At 36.0% G+C, this 21,883-nt stretch overlaps 1 protein-coding gene across 1 annotated transcript in view; it reads right to left on the reverse strand.

The window, feature by feature from the left end:
• Window positions 1-10,846, reverse strand: part of EAF2 (ELL associated factor 2) — a 14,805-nt gene extending 3,959 nt beyond the window's left edge. Inside the window, exon 1 of the mRNA XM_011950831.1 lies at window positions 10,593-10,846. Coding sequence (XP_011806221.1) covers window positions 10,593-10,821 — 229 coding nt within the window. The 5' untranslated portion in view covers window positions 10,822-10,846. The remainder of the gene's footprint in view (window positions 1-10,592) is intronic.
• Window positions 10,847-21,883: the final 11,037 nt, after the last annotated feature.

The following is a 21,883-nucleotide window of genomic DNA, read 5'->3' on the forward strand; positions in this document are numbered from 1 at the left end:
AAAAAAAAAAAAAAAACTTCCCAAGTGGTTATTACCGATAGACAAAAACACTATAGACTTTACTTTTGCGTATATCTTTTGCATCTAGTAATCTTTCCAAATTATTTTATTAGTTCTATTGTTTGTTGATTCTTTTGGATTTCCTATGTAGATAATTTACATTCCTACAAATTAAGAGTATTTTATATCTTGTTTTCAATTCTTATATCATATTTCTTTTACTTGTTTTATTGCATTTACTAGCAAATTCAATAGAGTGCTCAACAGAAATAACATTAGTCCTCTTTGTCTTGTTCCTGAATTTAACAGGAATGCTTCTAAAGTCTCTAGTATGATGTTTGTTGGAGTTCTGTTTTTTGGTAATTAACTTTTGTAAAGCTAAGAAAATCCTATTATATTCATCCTTTGGTAAATGTTTTTATTTATTTTAATTTAATTTTGGTTTTTTTTTTTTTTTGAGACAGAGTTTCACTCTGTCACTCAGGCTGGAGTGCAGTGACATGATCTCAGCTCACTGTAACCTCCACCTCCTGATTTGAGCAATTCTCATGCCTTAGCCTCCTGAGGAGCTGGGATTATCAGTGTGCACCAGCATGCCTGGCTAATTTTTGCATTTTTAGTAGAGACAGGGTTTCACCATGTTGACCAGGCTAGTCTCGAACTCCTGGCCTCAAGTGACCCGCCTGCCTCGTCCTCCCAAAGTGCTGGGATTACAAGTGTGAACTACCACGCCCAGCCTCAAGTACGTATTTTCAAGTTAATAAATATCGAATTTTGTCAAGTTATTCATTTGTTGAAATGGTCATATGGGTTTACTTCTATAATCTGTTAATGTGGTGAATTAGATTGATCCCATTTCATATGTTTAACATTTCTTACATTTCTGTGATGACCCTTATTTTGTTGTGATTTGGTAAATTATACTTTTTCTACAAAACCATCCATTCCTTTGCCAAATTTACTGGAATAAATTTTTAAATAAAATTATAATTAAGGTTGGGTGCATTGGCTCACACCTGCAATCCTAGCACTTTGGGAGGCTGAGGCAGGTGGATTGCCGGAGCTCAGGAGTTCGAGACCAGCCTGGGCAACACAATGAAACCCCATCTCTACTAAAATACAAAAAATTAGCCGGGTGTGGCGGCATGCACCTGTAGTCCCAGCTACTTGGGAGGCTGAGGCAGAAGAATTGCTTGAACCTGGGAGGCAGAGGTTGCAGTGAGCCAAGATCACACCACTGGATTCCAGTCTGGGCAACAGAGTAAGACTCTGTCTCCAAAAAATAAAAAATAAAATAAAATAAACAATAATTTAAAAAAATAACAAGTTGGAAAAGCTAATGATAATTGATAAACTCCTGGACATATACCACCTACAAAGATTGAACCAAGAAAAAAAAGAAAACCTGAACAGATTAAGTACAAGTAATAAGACTGAATCAGTAATAAAAAGTCTCCTATCAAAAAAAAAGGTCAGGACCTGATGGCTTCTGTACTGAATTCTACCAAACATTTAAAGAATAAATACCAATTCTTCTCAAATTCTTCCAGAAAACTGAAGAGGAAAGAATTCTTCCAAATTCATTCTATGAGGCCAGTATTACCCTGATACTGAAACCAGACAAGGACACAACTATAGGTCAGTATCTCTGATGAAAATACATGCAAAAATCCTCAACAAATAGTAGCAAACCAAATCCAACAGCACATTAAAAGGATCATTCACCATGATAAGTGGGATTTATCCCACAGATGTAAGAATGGTTCAACATACCCAAATCAATAAATGTGAAACATCACACCAACAGAATGAAGGACAAAAACCATATGTTATCTCAATAGATGTGGGAAAAGCATTTGATAAAATTCAACATCCCTTTATGATAAAAGACCCTCAACAAACTAGATCTAGAAGGAGTGTACCTCAACACAATAAAGGCTGTATTAGAAAAACCCACAGTTAACATTATACTAAATGGGGAAAAGCCGAAAGCTTTTCTTCAAGGAGCTGGAACAATATAAGGATGCTCACTCTCACCACTCTTATTACACAGTACTGGAAGTCCTAGCCAGAGCAAAGAAACAAGAGAGAAAAATAAAGGGCATCCAAATTGCAAAGGAAGAAGTCAAACTGTCCCTGTTTGCAGATGACAAAATCTTATAAAGAGAAAACCCTAAAAGCTCCGCAAAAACACTCAGGATTGATAAACAATTTAAGTAAGTTGCAAGATACAAAAATCAACATACAAAAACTAGTGGCGTTTATGTAAACCAACAAGAAACTAGCAGAAAAAGAAATCAAGAAAGCAATCCCATTTACAATAGCTACACACACACACACACACACACACACACACACACACACCCCAAAACACTAAGGTTCAGGACAGTGGCTCATGCCTATATTCTCAGCGCTTTAGGAGGCCGAGGCAGGAGGACTGCCTGTGTCCAGGAGTTCAAGACCAGCTTGCGCAACACAGTGAGACCCAGTCTCTACAAAAAAAAAAAAAAAAAAGTATCCATCCAACAAGGGATTAAAAACCAGAATATATATAGCCCCAGCAACTTGGGGGCCTGAGAGGGAAGATCGCTTGAGCCCAGGAGTTCAAGGCTGCAGTGAGCTATAATCATGCCATTACATTTCAGCCTGGGCAACAGAGCAAGACCCTGTCTCTAATTAAAAACCAAAAAGCAAAACAAAACAAAAACCTAGGAATAAATTTAACCAAGAAGGTGAAAGAGCTTCACAAGGAAGACTATAAAACACTGATGAAAGAAATGGAAGTGGTCACAAAAAATGGAAAGACATGCCATGTTCATAGACTGAAAGAATTATAATGTGAAAATAACGATACTACCAAAAGCAATCTACAGATCCAATGCAATACCTATCAAAATACCAAAGACATTCTTCACAGATACAAATAAATAAATAAGCTTCATATGGAACCACAGATGATGCCAGATAGCCAAAGCAACCCTGAACAAAAAGAATAAAGCTGGAGGTACCACATTACCTAAGAAAACCGCATGGTATTGGCATAAAAATAGACACATAGACCAATGGAACAGAATAGAGAACCCAGAAATAAATCCACATATTTATAGTCAACTGATTTTTCACAAAGGCACCAAGAACATTCCGTGGAGAAAAGGACAGTTTCTTCAATAAATGGTGCTGGGAAAACTGGATATCCTAAAAAAAAAAAAAAAGAAAGAAAGAAAGAAAGAAAGAAAGAAGGAAGGAAAAGAAAAGAAAAAAGGAACTAGACCCCCATCTCTTACTATAAACAAAAATAAAATCAAAACAGATTAAAGATTCAATTCTAGGGCCTGAAACTGTGAAACTACTAGAAGAAAACATTGAGGAAACATTCTAAGAGATTCATCTGGGCCATGATTTTTTTGTATGTAAGACCTGAAAACACTGACAACAAAAGCAAAAGCAGACAAATGGGATCACATCAAACTAAAAAGCTTCTGCACAGCAAAAGAAACAATCAATGGAGTAAAGAGACAATCTACAGAATGGGAGAAGATATTTGCAAAGTATCCATCCAACAAGGGATTAAAAACCAGAATATATAGAAATTCAAACAACTCAATGGCCAAAGAACCCCCATATAATACCATTTAAAAATGGGCAAATAATCTGAATAGATTTTTCTCAAAAGAAGACATTTAAAATCAATAATTTTAAAAATGCCCACAGGCATATGAAAAAATGGTCATCATCACTAATAATTAGGGAAATGCATATCAAAAGCATAATGAGACATCATCTCATCCCACTTAAAATGGCTATTATTGAAAAGACATGGCCGGGCGCGGTGGCTCAAGCCTATAATCCCAGCACTTTGGGAGGCCGAGACGGGCGGATCACGAGGTCAGGAGATCGAGACCATCCTGGCTAACACGGTGAAACCCCGTCTCTACTAAAAAATACAAAAAACTAGCCAGGCGTAGTGGCAGGCGCCTGTAGTCCCAGCTACTCGGGAGGCTGAGGCAGGAGAATGGCGTAAACCCGGGAGGCGGAGCTTGCAGTGAGCTGAGATCCGGCCACTGCACTCCAGCCTGGGCGACAGAGCGAGACTCCGTCTTGAAAAAAAAAAAAAAAGAAAAGACAAAAAGTAACATGCTGGCAAGGACACAAAGGGAATGCTTGTGGGAATGTAAATTAGTACAGGCACTATGGAGAACAGTATGGACGTTCCTCAAAAAACTATATAGATCTACTTATGCTCCAGCAATCTCACTGCTAGGTATATATCCAAAAGAAAGGAATTCAGTATATCAAAGTGATATCTGCACGTCTATGTTCATTGCAGCATTATTCACAAGAGCCAATGTATGTGTCCTAAGTGACACATAAGTGTCCTATGTGACACTTATGTGTCAACCTAAGTGTCCATTAATGGATGAATAAATAATTAATATACATAGTAAAATACTATTCAGACATAAAAAGGAATGGAATCTTGTCATTGGCAGCAATGTGAATGGAACTGGGGGTCATTATGTTAAGTGAAATAAGCCAGGCACAGAAAGAGAAATATCATATGGTTTCACTCACATGTGAGAATTAATAAAGTCTATCTCATGGAGATGGAGAGTAGAATGATGGTTACCAGAGGCTTGGAAAGGTGAAGACAGGGATAAAGAGAGGTTGGTAAATGGGTACAAAAATAAAGTTAAATAACTGAATAACTAAATAAAGTTAGTAAGTCCTAGTGTTCAACAGCACAGTAGGGTGACTATAGTTAACAACAATTTATTGTATATTTCAAAATAGCTAGAAGAGAAGATTTGAAATGTTCTTAACCCCCCAAAAAGGACAAATGTTTGAGGTAATGTATATCCTAATTACCCAGATTTGATCACTACACATTGTATGCTGGTATCAAAATATCACGTGTAAGTCATAAATATGTTTATTGTATATCAATAATTTTTAAAAATATAGTTATAATTTTAACTTAATTTTCTTCCTTAATATTGTCTATCTGTGATTTTTCTATTTTTCTTTTCAGCCCTTGTTAAAGATTGGTCTATTTTATTGGTCTATTTTGTTAGTTTTCAAAGAAACAAATTTTTAGTTTTGTTGATTTTCTAATGTTTCCTCATTATCTATTACATTAACTTCTATTCACCTATATTATTTTCTTTCTCTGCTTTAAGATGTTATTGTTCTTCTAGTTCCTCAAAGTGAAGCTTTCACTCATTTATCTTCAATTTTTTTAAATAAAATTTTGAAGTTATAAATTTCCCTATAATGAGCTGGACACAGTGGCATATGCCTGCAGTACTAGGTACTGGGGAAGCTGAGGCAGGAGAATCACTTGAGCCTGAGAGTTCGAGGCTGTAGTATACCATTTTGCACCTGTGAATGGCCACTACACTCCAGCCTGAGCAACAAAGCGAGACTCCATCTCTAAAATAAAGTTAATTAATTAATTAAATTTCCTATTATCCTTTAAAACATTTCCTTGGAAGTACCAAAACTGCTGTGATATTTTATTTATTATTTATGATTTTTTTATCTTCATAACAGTATTCAATTTTTAAATATTGTTCAATTACACATATTTTGTAATTTCATTGTAGTTGCCTTTTAACATGTAGGTTATTAGGCGTGTGCTTTGAAATTTCTAAACTTATTTTAAATTAATTTTTATTTATATTTTCATCATATTATAATCATAATATGTTCATTAAAAAATGAATTCTTTGAAATCTGTTATTGTCTTTGTCCTAGTAAGACGTAAATTTCTGTAAATGTTTCATATGTACCTTAAAGATGACCATTCGCTTTGCATTTTTGGATTGTAGGATTCTATGTATTCACTATTAGAACAGGTATGTCTATTATGTATTTACAGATTTCATGCTCTTACTAAATTTTTTCTGCTTGATTACAGATTCATAAAATCTCCCACTAAAATAGACTTGTCAATTTCTACTACTTCTGTTATGTTTTATACACACACACACACACACACACACACATAGTGAAGATATGTTATTACATGCATACGAATTCAGAATTGTTTATCTTCCAGGTGAACTGAACCTTTTCTCGTAGTTTATCAAGCCCCTTTATCTCTAGGAGTACATTTTGCCTTAAAGTCTATTATTTCTGATATTGATGATCCAGATTTTTGTTATAATTACTACTTAGCTAGCATCTTTTTTTTATCTCTTTACTTTCCATATGGTTTTTAGAAAATTTGTTATAATCAGCATATGGCGTTTTAAAAAAATCTAATCTGATAATCTGTTTCTTATTAGGTGGATAAAATGCTTTGCTTTTGTTATTACTGACATATAGAGATTTATTTCTACTTCACATTTTCTGTTTTGGGTTGATCAATCACTTTCTTTCACTTCTTCTCTGCTTTCTACTACGTAAAGTTTTCTATGTTCCCTGGTTTTTCCACTGATGCTGTGGAAACTATAGATTGTATTTATTAATTAAATGGTAACCTTAACATTTTAGGATACGTAACCAACTACAAATTTATCTAATAAAGTCAAATTCAGTGTTTCTATCTTCCTAACATGACATGGATCTTAGCTTACTTAAACTACTGATTGAATACTCTCTCAACAACTATTGTCTAGAGTTTTAGCTTTAATCTTCAAAAAAAAATTTCCAAATGTATAAACATCTAAAACAGACTTGTTATCTTTATAGTCAAAGGTTAATCAGATTTCCTGACATTTCATCTACTTCTTTGCTCACTACTGTTTCTCATATTCCACACGTTCCTTCTGTTTTCACTTTTCTTTCTGCTGAAATATATATATAACATATATATATATATGTCTGTTAATAATACATTTGCTAAATTCTACAAACAATAAGCTGTTTTCGTGTGCGTGAAAATTATTTTACTCTTGAATGACATTGCGTTTGGGTATAAAATTCTAGCTAGAATTATTGTCCTTTAACACTTGAAATATATTTCCCCCACTATCTTTTGGCTTACCTATCTAGCTAAGAGTGTCTGCTGTCAGCCTATTCTTCTTTTGTAGGTTGTCTTCTCTGTAGCTTTTAAGGTTATTTCATCCTTGATGTTCTGTAGTTTCACGATCATGTTTTGAGGTCTAGATTTATTTTTATTTATTCTGCTTATTAGCTGAAGTAAAAATTCATGGGTTTCTTCAATTCTGGAAAATTCTCAGGATTAAGTTTTTATACTATCTCCTCCATTCTTTCTTGGACTTCCTATTGTGTAATGTTTAGTCTTCTCAATCTTTTCTGTCTCTAAGCTGGTCTCCCATTTCATTTTTCTGTCTCTCTTGTATTGTGTTCTGGGATAGTTCCTCAATATTATCTTCTATTTCACAAATTTATTCTTCAACTGTGTCCAGTCTACAGTTTTTCTCATTTACTTGTTTTTTAGAAATTTCAATGACCAGTCTAATTTACTCTTTTTTATAATCTATTAGATTTGTTTCATTTCTTCCTGACTTTCTTTTATAATTCTTTTAAAAGCTGTATCTTCATTTATCTCTTTGAATGCTTTTAGCATACTTATTTAAATGTCTTTGTCTTAATTGCTCTGTAAAAAGATTTTCATTTGGAAAGAATCCCTGCCCTAACTGTTAATTTTGTTGGCTGACTTTCTTGGCATTAGACTTTTTTCTTCTGTTTTAGAATTACGATTGCTCATTTTGAGTGGAAAATTTCTGTTTTTCTCTATCCTCACACCACTCTGACAGGGTTTTGTAGTTCCCTCTACCTAGTCCTCTGAGATCCATTACCAGAAACATGTTTTATAATCACATTTGGAGGTTGCTATCCCCTGGTTATATTGTAAATATACTAGATCCCTTCAAGGAGTCAATGGATATCGAGGTTCTACAGACCCTATGCCCACACCTTCTAAAACACAGTAGCCTCAGTCAGTATGTAAATGTCTATTTTTTCCGATCTCTTTTATTAACTGGCTATTTATTCCAAACTTCTTTTATTATTTATTCCCACCTCTATCAACCCTCTGTCCCTTCCCCTACTAACCCCCAACAACACACATTCTCTAGCTTCAAATAGAAAGTATGACTCAGGTTCACTGAATCAGAACTTTTAATAGTTTAAAAGTTTAATAGTTTTAAACTATTAAAAGTTCTGATTATATTATTATACCTTTCCCTGAAAGTTCTGATTATTTCCCTAAAACTTTCCCTAAAAGTTCTGATTATATTATTATACCTTTCCCTGAAAGTACCAAGATCCTTACCAATATCACCTTCTTTTGAACTCAGATCCAATGGCTTCAGCTCCACTAAGCCCACTGTTTTGTGTGTATATTCCAGTTCTTCTCTTTGGTGATGTTTATCTTATATTTGATTCTGGCCATGTCTGGGTTTTACCTTTTAATACTTTATCCATTGTTCCTATTTGTTTGGTACAGAAGGGGTTTTAAAAACATAAACTCACTGTGCCATGTTTTACTAGAAAACTATTCTAGATATAAAAAGAAATTCTAAAATATAAAATATCCTGAACCCGTTCAAAGTTCTACAAGGCAATGTGACCTCCACTTTCAACGAGGAAATTGAAGCTACAAGAAAGTTAAGTGTAGTGTTATTAGTTACATAACTAATAAGTGATAAGGCAGTCAGGAATATAATACAGATATGCTGATTCCTAGACATATGCTCAATTTACTATAGAACTTATTAATTTCTGGAAAATGTTTTCTAGCTTTTACTCAGATTCTCATTTAGCACCACCAAGCTGAGTTTTCTCCGTGTTCCCTTGGCCATTCAAAAAATCAGATATTCCAATATTAGTTCCCAAGTCAAGAATAACACTAAATAACTGGAAATTCAAAATATCTTTGCTGGTCCCTAATTAACCCATAGTTTTACCAATTATCTGCCTCTCAGTCTTGGCTTCTCCCTTCTTTAGTTCTATTATTAGGCTAAAGCTAGTCAGTCTTTCTAGTTGCTTACATTTTTCATTATTAATAAACATAGTGGGATTAATTTTAAATATACAGAAAATTCCATTCTCCCCAGGTAATATCAACCTGCATGCCTTTATTTAAAAGTATTTACTGAGCATCTATTATGTGTCAAGTACCATGTGCTAAGTGCTAGAATTCAACGATAAGCAAAAACAAACAAGGTCCTTGTTCTCATGGAACATTATACTCTAGAGAAAGAGAGCAAATCATACAAATTAATGTAAATTTACGATTGCCAAACAATTGATATAAAGAAGACATATTTGATATTCTAAAAGTCTATAAAAGATAAGACCTTGTCAGAAAGGTGAAAAAGACTTCCTAGAGAAAGTAACTTTGAACTATAATCTAAAGGAGAAAAAATCACATGAAAAGAAGGAAGTGTTTCTGGCTGAATGGACAGCATGTATAAGGGTCCTGATGTGAGTGAAAGTATTTGAGTATAGTGGCAAAAGAAAGCACGTGTTGTTAGAAAAGAAAAATCAAGACCATTATGTTAAGGTGTTTTGCTTCTATATTAAAAGAAGTTACAAGCTATTAAAAAGTATAAAGCAGAAGAGATGACAAATTGTATTTGAATTGTGAAAAAAATCAATATGCTACAATGTACATAATGGATCAAAAGTAGGCTTGACTAGATAAAGGCGTGAACCAGTTAGGTCATTGTAGTAGATAAGGCAAGAAATAACAGGTTGAACTACTGTGATAGTGGCAGAGATGCAGAGAAGCAGATGACTTTGAGAAATACAGAGGAGGCAAAACAAACAGGACTTGATGAACGAGTGGCTACACTGTAAAGAGGAAGAAATTCAGTCATTGAAAATAATTATACTTATGATTTGCATAATTAGATGTATGCTACCTTCACTAAGAGGTAACACAATGAGCCAAAGATTGATTTTGAGTTGGTTTTGGACAAAGTAAATTGAAGGCGATGAGATGATGGGAGATGACGTTAAACACGTGTCTAAAGCCTAGAGGTTTGAATCAGAGATATAAATTTGCAAGTTATCTACACATAAGTACTGACTGCAACAGAAACATGGAGGAGATTACCTAGGGAAAAATTGTAGAATGAAAAGAAAAAAAGAACCCAAAAGTAAGCCTCGTGAAACTCCAACTTTAATGACTGAGCAGAAGATCATATAAACTTGAAAAGGAATGAGAGGAAAGATTATCTAGAGAGATGGGAGAAAAACCAAGAAGGCATTATGTTACAGATTCAAAATAAAACCATAGACCATCCTGGCTAACACGGTGAAACCCCGTCTCTACTAAAAAATACAAAAAACTAGCCGGGCGCTGTGGCGGGCGCCTGTAGTCCCAGCTACTCGGGAGGCTGAGGCAGGAGAATGGCGTAAACCCAGAAGGCGGAGCTTGCAGTGAGCTGAGATCCGGCCACTGCACTCCAGCCCAGGAGACAGAGCGAGACTCCGTCTCAAAAAAAAAAAAACAAAACAAAACAAAATAAAACCATAATTCAATAAAAATGTAATTGTTAATAGTATCAAATGCAAAAAATAGGAATCTTTTTCTTTATCCAAATTTTAGGTGACAATCAATATGGCTCCACTATAAATTCTTACTTTTTCAGTTGCCTGTGTTTATGTATACTTACTTAAAGTATTCATCAGAAGGCCACTGTTGTCTCGAAATCTATTATGACTGGCATCTATATCAGGAATCCTGTACTGTGCCATGGTAGGATGTCCCGAGACACAATTCCCTGTATCAGAAGCAGAGGATTTGCAGTCTTCATCTTCTGAGTCACTAGAACTATCCTCACTACTTGAAGATGATGAACTTTTGGAATCTGATGAACTATCACAACTACTCATCTGGTCCATTAGACTAGCTTCTGCCTTCAGTTCTGAAAATAAGACAGAAATGAATAGATAGGTTAAATAAAAAATGCTAAATAAATATAATAAAAATTGAATGTATTAGTTTTTAAGAAACTGTTGAAACTAAAATCAAACATACATTTACAGTACTTAAAGCATTTTATTAAAACACAAAACTATTCTACCATCAAGCCATACTTCAATGATTGGATTACAGAACTAAAAGGTATAGATAAGGTCTAAATCTAAACTCCACATTTATTTAAACCATTGTACTTAAATATACAGGTGACTCAAATATGAAGTAAATACTGTGAAAAACTATAAAAATTAAACTCTATTTTGGCAGAAACTGTCTTCTGATTATTTTTTATTCCTTTAAATACATAAAATGTAATGTGATAATGTAACAGATGAACTTCATTCTTTTCCTGGTTTTCCTAGAGAACATTTTGATGAAGCATCTATAGGTTTCTCCCCTGCTCCCTTAATAGGGATTTAAAATATTCTAAGTATTTTTGAAAAGCCAGTTCCCATTATAACTTTGGCTATACATATTTCTGTAGATAAAAAGAATAATAATGATGTCTTCTTTTGTTTAGTGTTTTTCAAGTTCTAGACACACAAAAAAATTATAGTTGGGAAGGTCTTCAGCCACCATTTAGAACAACTTCATAATTTTATAAATGAGGGAATGAAGATCCAGAAAGGTCAAAAGTTGTCAGTTATATATGGGTGGAGGCAAGTCTACTGACTTTCAAGTCAATATTTTCCTATATGATACAAATGTCAAATAGTTGAACAAAATTTTTTAAACCAAAAAATTCTAAGTTAATAATATGCTCAGTTGACACATTGCCATTTGTTATCATCTTAGTACACTGCTACATTAAGTTAACTGGTAATTTTTAGCCCACTCCCTCATTCTCCCTATTATAGACACACTGTCTTTCTATTATTTGACCACATTAAACCCATTTCCAGGCTATGTTCTTTGTACTAGCTGTTTCCTCTGCCTGGTATATTCTTCACCCAGATCTTTTGTTTGTTTGTTTAATACATAATTTCCATAAAGTAAAATGTACAGCTAGATAAATTTTAGCATATATAAAACCTGTATATCTACCACTGAGATCAAGATATAGAATATTTGCATCCCCATGAATATTCTCCTATGCTCTTTTCCAGTCGCTAATCACCATTTTGACTTCTATTACGAAAGATTTTTGTCTATTCTTGAACTTCATACAAATGGATTCACTCAGCATGTACTTTTTGGTCTGCCTTCTTTCAACATAATGTTTTTATATTTACTCATGTTACTGAATTAATCTGTAGCCTATTCTTCTCTACTGATATGATATGATATGATATGATATAAAAATACCACAAGTTGGTTACCCATTTTCCATTTATGAATATTTGGGTTGTTTTCAGTTTTGGATATTATGAATATAGTTGTTATGAAAATTCCTCTACAAGTCTTTTTGAACTTATACACATACTTCTCTTAGGTAGAAAGTTAGAGACAAATTGCTAAGTCACAATAGGCGTAGGTTTAATTTCATTAAAAACTCCCAGTTTTCAAACTGGTTTTACACTCCAACCAGCAAGATATGAGTCACAGATGCTTCATATCTTCCCTCACTAGGGCACACACACACTTGATATAGTGAGTCTGATGGGTGTACAATGGTAACTTCTCGTAGTTTTAATTTACATTTCTTTGATGTGATGATATGAAGCAGTGTTTTTTATATGCTTATTGGCCATTTGAATATCATCTTTTGTGAAAAGCCTGTTCACATCTTTTGTCCATTTTTATATTTGTTTGTCTTTTTCTTACTGATTAGTAAGAGTTCTTCATAGCTAATTCTTCTGGCTATGAGCCCTTTGTCACACATATGCATTTGTGACTATTTCTTCCAGGTTCCCCCAAGTCTGTGGCTAGGCTTTTCCTTTCATTAATGGTGTCTCTTGAGAAGATTCTAGATCTCTGAAAGGCTGGCTCCTTCTTGAATCAGTTTAAGTGTAACCTTCTCAAAAGGTTCCTTCCTCTCCATTCTGCAACCCCCATTGCCTAGTTTAATTCTCCTCAAGATACTTATTTCTGAAATTCAGTTGGATATTTATTTGTTTACTGCTTGTATCTTCCCCACCCTCCTTCTCACCCTCATCCATACTCCTAAATATAATGTGAGAATAGGAATGTTGTCTTGTTCATGTTGTATAATTATTGTTATACAATGTTGGATTCAATTTACTAATATTTCATTGATAATTTTTGAGTTTAAGTTCATAAGAGATATTGGTTCATAGTTTTCCTTTTCTTGTACTGTCTTTATCTGGTTTGGATATTGGGGGTAATACTGGCCTCGTAAATGAGCTTAGAAATATTCCTTCCTTTTCCTTTTTCCAGAAAAGATTGTGTAATGTCGGTGTTAATTCTCTTTAAATGTTTGGTAGACTTCTGGGTCTGGCTATTTCTTTTGGGGATGCTTTTTAATTACTAATTTAATTTATTTAATGTTGATAGAACTATTCAAGTTGCTTACTTCACATTAGTTGAGTTTTGGTAGTTCTTAGCTTTTGAGGAACTAGTCCATTTCCTCTAAATTGTCAAATTTATGAGCACAAAGCTGTAATATTTCTTTTCTTTTCTTTTTAGATGGGTCTTGCTCTGTCACCCAGGCTGGAGTGCAGTGGCACAACTATGGCTCACTGCTGCTTCAACCTCTCGGACTCAAGCAATCCTCTCACCTCAGCCTCCCGAGTAGCTGGGACTACTCAGGTGCACATCACCACGCCTGACCGCCTGACTAATCTAAAAAAATTTTTTTTTTGTAGAGACAGAGTCTCACTGTATTGCCTAGGCTGGTCTCAAACTCCTAGGCTCAAGCAATCCTCTTGCCTTGGCCTCCGAAAGTGTTGGGATTACAGGCGTGAACCACCACACCCAGGCTACCATTTCTTTATAATACTTTTAATGGCTGCTGGATCTGTAGTAAATTCATTACTTTCCTGATTATAGATAGAAGTTGTACTTTACATTCCTGATATTAGTAATTTGTGCCTTCTGTCTTTTCATTTTTATCAATCTTACTAGAAGTTTATCAGCAGTGTTCTCTGATGACTGCCTTTTTGTTTCATTAATTTTCTCTATTGTTTTCAATTTCCTTGATATCACTTCTTATTTTCATTATTTGTCTCTTTTTGCTTGCTCTGGGCTTAATCTGTTTTTCTTTTTCTACTTTCCTAAAAAAGGGACTTAAATTAATTAATATGATAACTTTCCTCACTTCTAATGTAAGCATTTAGTGCCATAAATTTCCCTCTCAGAACTTCTTTAGTTGCATTACACATATTTTGGCATGCTATGTTAACTTAATACATTTAGTTGCATGTATTTTTAATTTCCTTTGATGATTCTTCTTTAACCCATGGATCCTTTAGAAATGTGTTGTTTAATTTTCAAGTGTTTAGAGATTTTTCCTGTTGTCTGTTACTGATTTTTAGTTTGAATCCATTATGGTCAGATACACACTCTGTATGACTTCAGTTTCTATAAATCTATTGAGATTTGTTTTATGGCTCAGGATATGGTCTATCTTAGTAAATATTCCATGGGCACTTGAAACAAAATGTGTATTCTGCTGTTGTGTGGCATGTTATGTATCTGTCAATTACGTCCTGTTGGTTGATCGTGTTACTCAGATTTCCTACATCTGTGTTGATTTTCTGTCTAGTAGTTCTATTAGTTGCTGAGAGCAGAGTGTTGAAATACCCAGGCATAATTGTGGATTTGCAGATTTCTCTTTTCAGTTCTATCAGTTTTTACTTCATGCTTTTCTCAGTTCAGTTCAGTTGTTAGATGTATACACATTTATGTCTTCCTAGTAAATTAATACTTTAATCATTATTAATGTACCTCTTTGTAGTAATTTATTTTGCTTTTTTTTTTTGAGACGGAATCTCACTCTGTCACCCAGGCTGCAGTGCAGTGGCGCAATCTTGGCCCATGGCAACCTCCTCCTCCCGAGTTCAAGTGATTCTCCTTCCTCGGCTTCCTGAGTAACTGGGATTAAGGTGTGTGCCACCGCATCCAGCTAATTTTTGTATTTTTAGTAGGGATGAGGTTTCACCATGTTGGCCAGGCTGGTCACGAACTCCTGATCTCAAGTGATCTGCCTGCCTCGGCCTTCCAAAGTGCTGGGATTACAGGTATGAGCCACTGCGCCCAGCCTATTTTGCTCTTAAGTCACCTTTATCTGATATTAACATAGCCACATGTTTGTGCTTTTTAACATTAATGTTTAAATGGTATATATTTTCTATACTTTTACTTTCAAGCTACATATTTCTTTTTTTCTTCTTTACTGCAGTTTATTTTTTTTCACATATTTCATTAGTTTCTTATAAACAGCATATAGTTGAGTGCGCTTTTTATACAGTCTGCCAATATCTGCGTTTTAATTGGCTTATTTAGACGATATATATTTAAGGTAATTATTGATATATGTTAGGGCTTAAGTGTGTCAATTTGTTATTTGTTTTCTGTTTGCTTCCTCTGTATTTCATTTCTCTTGCCTTGCCTTTCTGTGGGTTACTTGAACCATTTTAGAATGCCATCTCAATTAATTTACAAAGTTTTAAAAGGTGTCATTTTGTATATTTTTCTTAGTGGTTGGTTTGGGTTTTTCAATATACATACCTGACTTGTCAATGCATTCCCATTCTAAGTAAACCTCATACCCATGTAGGTCCACTTTGAAATATCATTATTTTGGGTATCAGAAGGTATTACCATATTTGTTTCAGTCATCACATATGATTTAGAAAAGTCATGAGGAAAACTATAATCAATTGTACTTGTTGATATGTTTGCTCTTTCTGTTGTTGTTTCTGTCTTCCTGATACTCTTAAGATTCCTCCATTTAATGTTTCTCTTCTGTCTGAATGACTTTATATAGCCAATATTTAAGGATAGTTTCCTAGGAACAAATTATTTCAGTTTTCCTTTCTGAAGCAGGCTATTTACTCCTCATTACTGAAGAAGCATTTTGGTAGATACAGAATTCACACTTAACATGTTTTTTTTTCTTTCAGCACTTGAAAAATATTATGCCACTTCTTTCTGGGCTCCATGGCTTCAGATGAGAAATCTGATGTTAACTGAATGATATTCTTTCATAGGTAATATGTCATTTCTTTCTTGCTTTCAACCCTTTTCTTTTTGCCTTTAGTTTTCAGATGTTTCATTATGATGTACCTTGGCATCAATTTCTTTAGGTTTATCCTATTTGGGGTTTGTTCAGGTTTTTACATCTGTGGGTTTATATCTTTCATAAAACTTGGGAAGTTTTTGCACATATTTCTTTAAATACTCTTTTAACCCTGCTTTCCCTCTTCTTTGTGACTCCAATGACACAAATATTGGATATTTTATCATTCTTCCACGGATTCTTGGGGATATGCTCATCTTGTTTCAGTCTATTTTCTATTTTCAGGTTGAGTGGATTCTATACATCCACAAGTAAACTGATTCTATCCACTCCCTAGCACTGAGCCCATCCAGTGAGTATTTTTGTTGTTATTGTATTTGTCAGTTCTTTAATTTCCATTTGATTCTTATGTAAAACTTCTATTTCTTTAATGTGATTTTCTATTTTTTTCATTTGTTTCAAGGGAATGTACAATTGAACCAGATTCGTCATAGTCGTTTAAAGATAATTGTCAGATAATTCTAACATTTGATTCGTCTTAGTGTTGGTATCAGTTGATTGTCTTTTCTCATTCATGTGATTCTCCTGAATCACAAATTATGGTATGACAGGTAGTTTTCTTTTCTCTCTTTCCTTCTTTCTCTCTTTCTCTTTCTTTTTGACAGAGTTTTGCTCTGTCGCCCAGGCTGGAGTGCAGTGACACGATCTTGGCTCACTGCAACTTCCACCTCCTGGGTTCAAGCAATTCTCCTGCCTCAGTTTCCCAAGTAGCTGGAATTATAGGTGCGCGCCACCACACCCAGCTAATTTTTGTATTTTAGTAGAGACAGGGTTTCACCACATTGGCCAGGCTGATCTCAAACTCCTGACCTCAAGTGATCTGCTCACCTTGGCCTCCCAAAGTGCTGGGATTACAGATGTGAGCCACTGTACCTGGCCATGACAGGTAATTTTCTATTGTATCTTGGATATCTTGGTTTTTATGCTAGGGGATATCTATATCTTATTCACAGTTCTAATTTTAGTAGGCAATCACCCAGTTGAGGTTTAGTGTGCATATTCTTGCCTACTGTTGTGGGCTGTGGTTTAAATGAAAATCTCGTTTTCAGAGTTTTTACAGTATTATCTTGGTCTTCTTAACTAAATCTCCAGCAGCTGGGGTCCCTGATGATCCCTGCTGGTGCTATGTGACAAAAAGAAGGGACTTCACCAGGCAAGGAGATATGGTGCGTATAGGTGGGGAAATGGAGTCTCTTGCCTGGGATAAAGAGTGCTTTCTGAGCCAGGCAATTTTTTTTTTTTTTTTTTTTTGTGATTGGCTCCCCTGCTTCGAGGGGTGGAAGAAAGGAAAGTGCTTCCTAGCAAAGTGTTTGTTGTGGCAGGATCTCCTTATTGGTGTGATCCAGTCTCAAGATGTCTTTAGATGAGAGAGAAGAATCTTAGGTTAACAGGGCAGGGAGGCAGGTCTAGGAGGTAGAGTGGTATAAACAGTCTTCCCAGGCTGAATGCTTATTACAGTAGAATTCTACTTGCAGGGACCTTCTGGCCAAAGAGTGTCTCTGATGGAGGAGGGGAGTCTCAGGCCAGGCATACAGGGAGAACACTTTGAGGACTGCAATCACTCACTGTGGTATCATCCTGTTTGCTGGTACTTCCAGCTGTGAGTTCTCTCTGGGTATGGGGAGTAGAATTTTAAATCCATCTTATTTCTTTTTTTAAAAAAATATATTTTTTTTGTAGAGATGGGATCTTGCTATCTTAAACTCCTGGCCTCAAACGATCCTCCACCTCAGCTTCCCAAAGTGCTGGGCTTACATAGCCTCTATCTTATCTCTCAAACTCAATTCTAGATAGCTCAAAGATGTAAATGTAAAATTTAAGCTACAAAAATACTAATATAACTGCCAGACATAAACTTGAAAAGATGATTCAACCATTTTAACAGTAGTCAGTGGCACAGTAGGGTCAAGAAAATATTTTATAGAATGCAATCTAAGGAACATGTTATACAAATATCTCAAGGTAAATGAAGTTTCATTCTCATACTAAGTTAGAAATAGAAAGCTTTATGGTTGGAGATATTAACTTATCCTCTGCAACTTTCTTTTTTTAATTTTTAATTTTTATAATTTTTTAATTGAGATGAAGTTTCACCATGCTGCCTATGCTGTTCTCGAACTCCTGGGCTCAAATGATCCTCCCACCTTGGGCCCCCAAAGTGGTGGAATTATAGGCATGAGCCACTGTGCCTTGTGTCCTCTACAACTTTCTTTTCCCTGAGTTATGCTTCGATACAATGCTTTTATTAAGGCCTCTATTAAAAAACTGTCACATGGAAGAACTTCTACTTTTACTATAAAATTACCATTGAGAACGCTGTATAAAGTTTAATGCTCCCTAGAAAAACGTTCCATATGATGAATTCCTTTTAGAATTTAGTAACAGGAAAAAGTCTGATTCTTTGTAACCTATCCAATAATACAACATATGCTGCTTGTGTCTCCCTTTTTTTCTTGGTGGTTAGAGGCTCAGAGCTAAATTATTATTATTATTATTATTTCGTTTTTTGAGACAGAGTCTCACTCTGTCACCCAGGTTGGAGTGCAGTGGCACTATCACAGTTCACTGCAGGCTTGACCTCCCCATGCTCGAGTGATCCTCCCAGCTTAGCCTCTCAGGTAGCTGGAACTACAGGCATACACCACCACACCCAGTTAATTTTGTATTTTTTTGTAGAGATGGGGTTTTACCATGTTGCCCAGGCTGGTCTCAAATTCCTGAGCTCAAGTGATCCACCTGCCTTGTCCTCCCAAAGTGCTGGGATTATAGGTGTACACCACCACACCTGGCAATTTAATGTGTTAATGATCAGCAAATTTGCTTCGATATCTTCATTTTCTGTACCAATATTTTATTGTATTCATGTATATGAAGATATCATAATTCAAATCCATTTGGAAGCAGGTATGATGTAAAAAAAATAAAATTCAAGACCCCTTGTACCACCAAGGGTTCTGAACTTGTCTTTTTTATTGTTTGTATAGGAGCTACTAATCAATTAGAGAATGAATACTCTACTGGGCTTAGAAGAAAACAATGAAATTGGATGGCTATGTGCAAATTTTAAGAAGGCAAAGTGTAGAAGCAAATATACTTTAGTGACCAGGGTCTCACTGCAGCCACAATTACTACAACATTGATAACCCACATTGCAGCTAGAAAAAAAAAATGGAGATTTAAGTTTTCTTACTTACAAAAGGACTGTATGTACTTCCCTAAAATTACCTCCCTTCTGAGAAGTAAGCAGCAATTCAGAAAAAGGTGCTTGCTTATTCTGCTTACTGTATTTCCTCATTTCCCTATGGAATTGGTGACACCTTAAATATCTACAATCTGGCCATACATAAACATTTTGATAGGAAGATGCTGTGAAGAACTGAATTTGAGTCATCACAATTGCCCAAAAGAAGAAAACTCCAGTTATATATTTCTAAAGAGTCATTTTTTTTTTACCCTGAATAGTAATTTAAAATGATACAAGGGGAGGTTCCATGACAGCTGAATAGGAACAGTTCCAGTCTACAGCTCCCAGTGTGAGCCACGCAGAAGATGGGTGATTTCTGCATTTCCAGCTGAGGTACCAGGTTCATCTCACCAGGGCTTGTTGGACAGTGGGTACAGCCCACAGAGTGTGAGTCGAAGCAGGGCAGGGCATCGCCTCACCCAGAAAGTGCAAGGGGTTGGTGAATTCCCTTTCCTAGCAAAGGGAAGCTGTGGCAGACAGTACCTGGAAAATTGGGACACTCCCACCCCTAATACTGCGCTTTTCCAACGGTCTTAGCAAATGGTATACCAGGAGATTATATCCCACACCTGGTTCGGAGGGTCTCACACCCATGGAGCCTTACTCACTGCTAGCACAGCAGTCTGAGATCAAACTGCAAGGCAGCAGCGAGGCTGGGGGAGGGGTATCCGCCATTGCTGAGGCCTGAATAGGTAAACAAAGCAGCCTGGAGGCATGAACCGGGTGGAGCCCACTGCATTTCAAGGAGGCCTGCCTGCCTCTGTAGACTCCACCTCTGGGGGCAGGGCATAGCTGAAAGAAAGGCAGTAGAAACTGCTGCAGATTTAAACGTCTCTGTCTGGCAGCTTTAAAGAGAGTATTGGTTCTCCCAGCACAGAGTTTGAGATCTGAGAATGGACAGACTGCCTAAAGTGAGTCCCTGACCCCTGAATAGCCTAACTGGGAGACACCTCCCAGTAGGGGCTGACTGACACCTCATACAGCCAGGTGCCCCTCTGAGACAAAGCTTCCAGAGGAAGGATCAGGCAGCAATATTTGCCCTTCTGCAATATTTGCTGTTCTGCAGCCTCCGCTGGTGATACCCAGGCAAACAGGGTCTGGAGTGGACCTCCAGCAAACTCCAACAGATCTGCAGCTGAGGGTCCTGACTGTTAGAAGGAAAACTAACAAACAGAAAGGACATCCACACCAAAACCCCATCTGTACATCACCATTGTCAAAGACCAAAGGTAGATAAAACCACAAAGATGGGCAGAAACCAGAGCAGAAAACCTGAAAATTCTAAAAATCGGAGTGCCTCTTCCCCTCCAAAGGAATGCAGCTCCTCACCAGCAATGGAACAAAGCTGGACAGAGAATGACTTTGATGAGTTCAGAGAAGAAGGCTTCAGACCATCAGTAATAACAAACTTCTCCAAGCTAAAGGAGGATGTTCAAACCCATTGCAAAGAAGCTAAAAACCTTGAAAAAAGATTAGATGAATGACTAACTAGAAAAAACAGCGTAGAGAAGACCTTAAATGACCTGATGGAGCTAAAAACCATGGCGTGAGAACTACACGACGCTTCCACAAGCTTCAGTAGCTAATCAGATCAAGTGGAAGAAAGGGTATCAGTGATTGAAGATCAAATGAATGAAACGAAGTGAGAAGTTTAAAGAAAAAAGTGTAAAAAGAAACAAAGCCTCCAAGAAATATGGGACTATGTGAAAAGACCAAATCTACGTCTGATTGGTGTACCTGAAAGTAACGGGAAAAACGGAACCAAGTTGGAAAACACTCTCGAGGATATTATCCAGGAGAACTTCCTCAACCTAGCAATGGAGGCCAACATCCAAATTCAGGAAATACAGAGAACACCACAAAGATACTCCTTGAGAAGAGCAATTCCAAGACACATAATTGTCAGATTCACCAAAGTTGAAATGAAGGAAAAAATGTTAAGGGCAGCCAGAGAAAGGTCAGGTTACCCACAAAGGGAAGCCCATCAGACTAACAGCAGATCTCTCGGCAGGAACTCTACAAGCCAGAAGAGAGTGGGGGCCAATATTCAACATTCCTAAAGGAAAGAATTTTCAACCTAGAATTTCATATTCAGCCAGACTAAGCTTTATAAGTGAAGGAGAAATAAAATCCTTTACAGACAAGCAAATGTTGAGAGATTTTGTCATCACCAGACCTGCCTTACAAGAGCTCCTGAAGGTAGCACTAAACATGGAAAGGAACAACCGGTACCTGCCACTGCAAAAACATGCCAAATTGTAAAGACCATCGATGCTAGAAAGAAACTGCATCAACTAACAAACAAAATAACCAGCTAACATCATAATGACAGGATCAAATACACACATAACAATATTAACCTTAAATGTAAATAAGCTAAATGCTCCAGTTAAAAGACACAGACTGGCAAATTGGATAAAGAGTCAAGACCCATCAGTGTGCTGTATTCAGGAGACACATCTCACATGCAGAGACACACATAGGCTCAAAATAAAGGGATGGAGGAAAATCTACCAAGCAAATGGAAAACAAAAAAAAG

Source organism: Colobus angolensis, unplaced genomic scaffold (genome assembly GCF_000951035.1).
Source record: "Colobus angolensis palliatus isolate OR3802 unplaced genomic scaffold, Cang.pa_1.0 Scaffold31, whole genome shotgun sequence".
In the NCBI taxonomy this organism is placed as follows: domain Eukaryota; kingdom Metazoa; phylum Chordata; class Mammalia; order Primates; family Cercopithecidae; genus Colobus; species Colobus angolensis.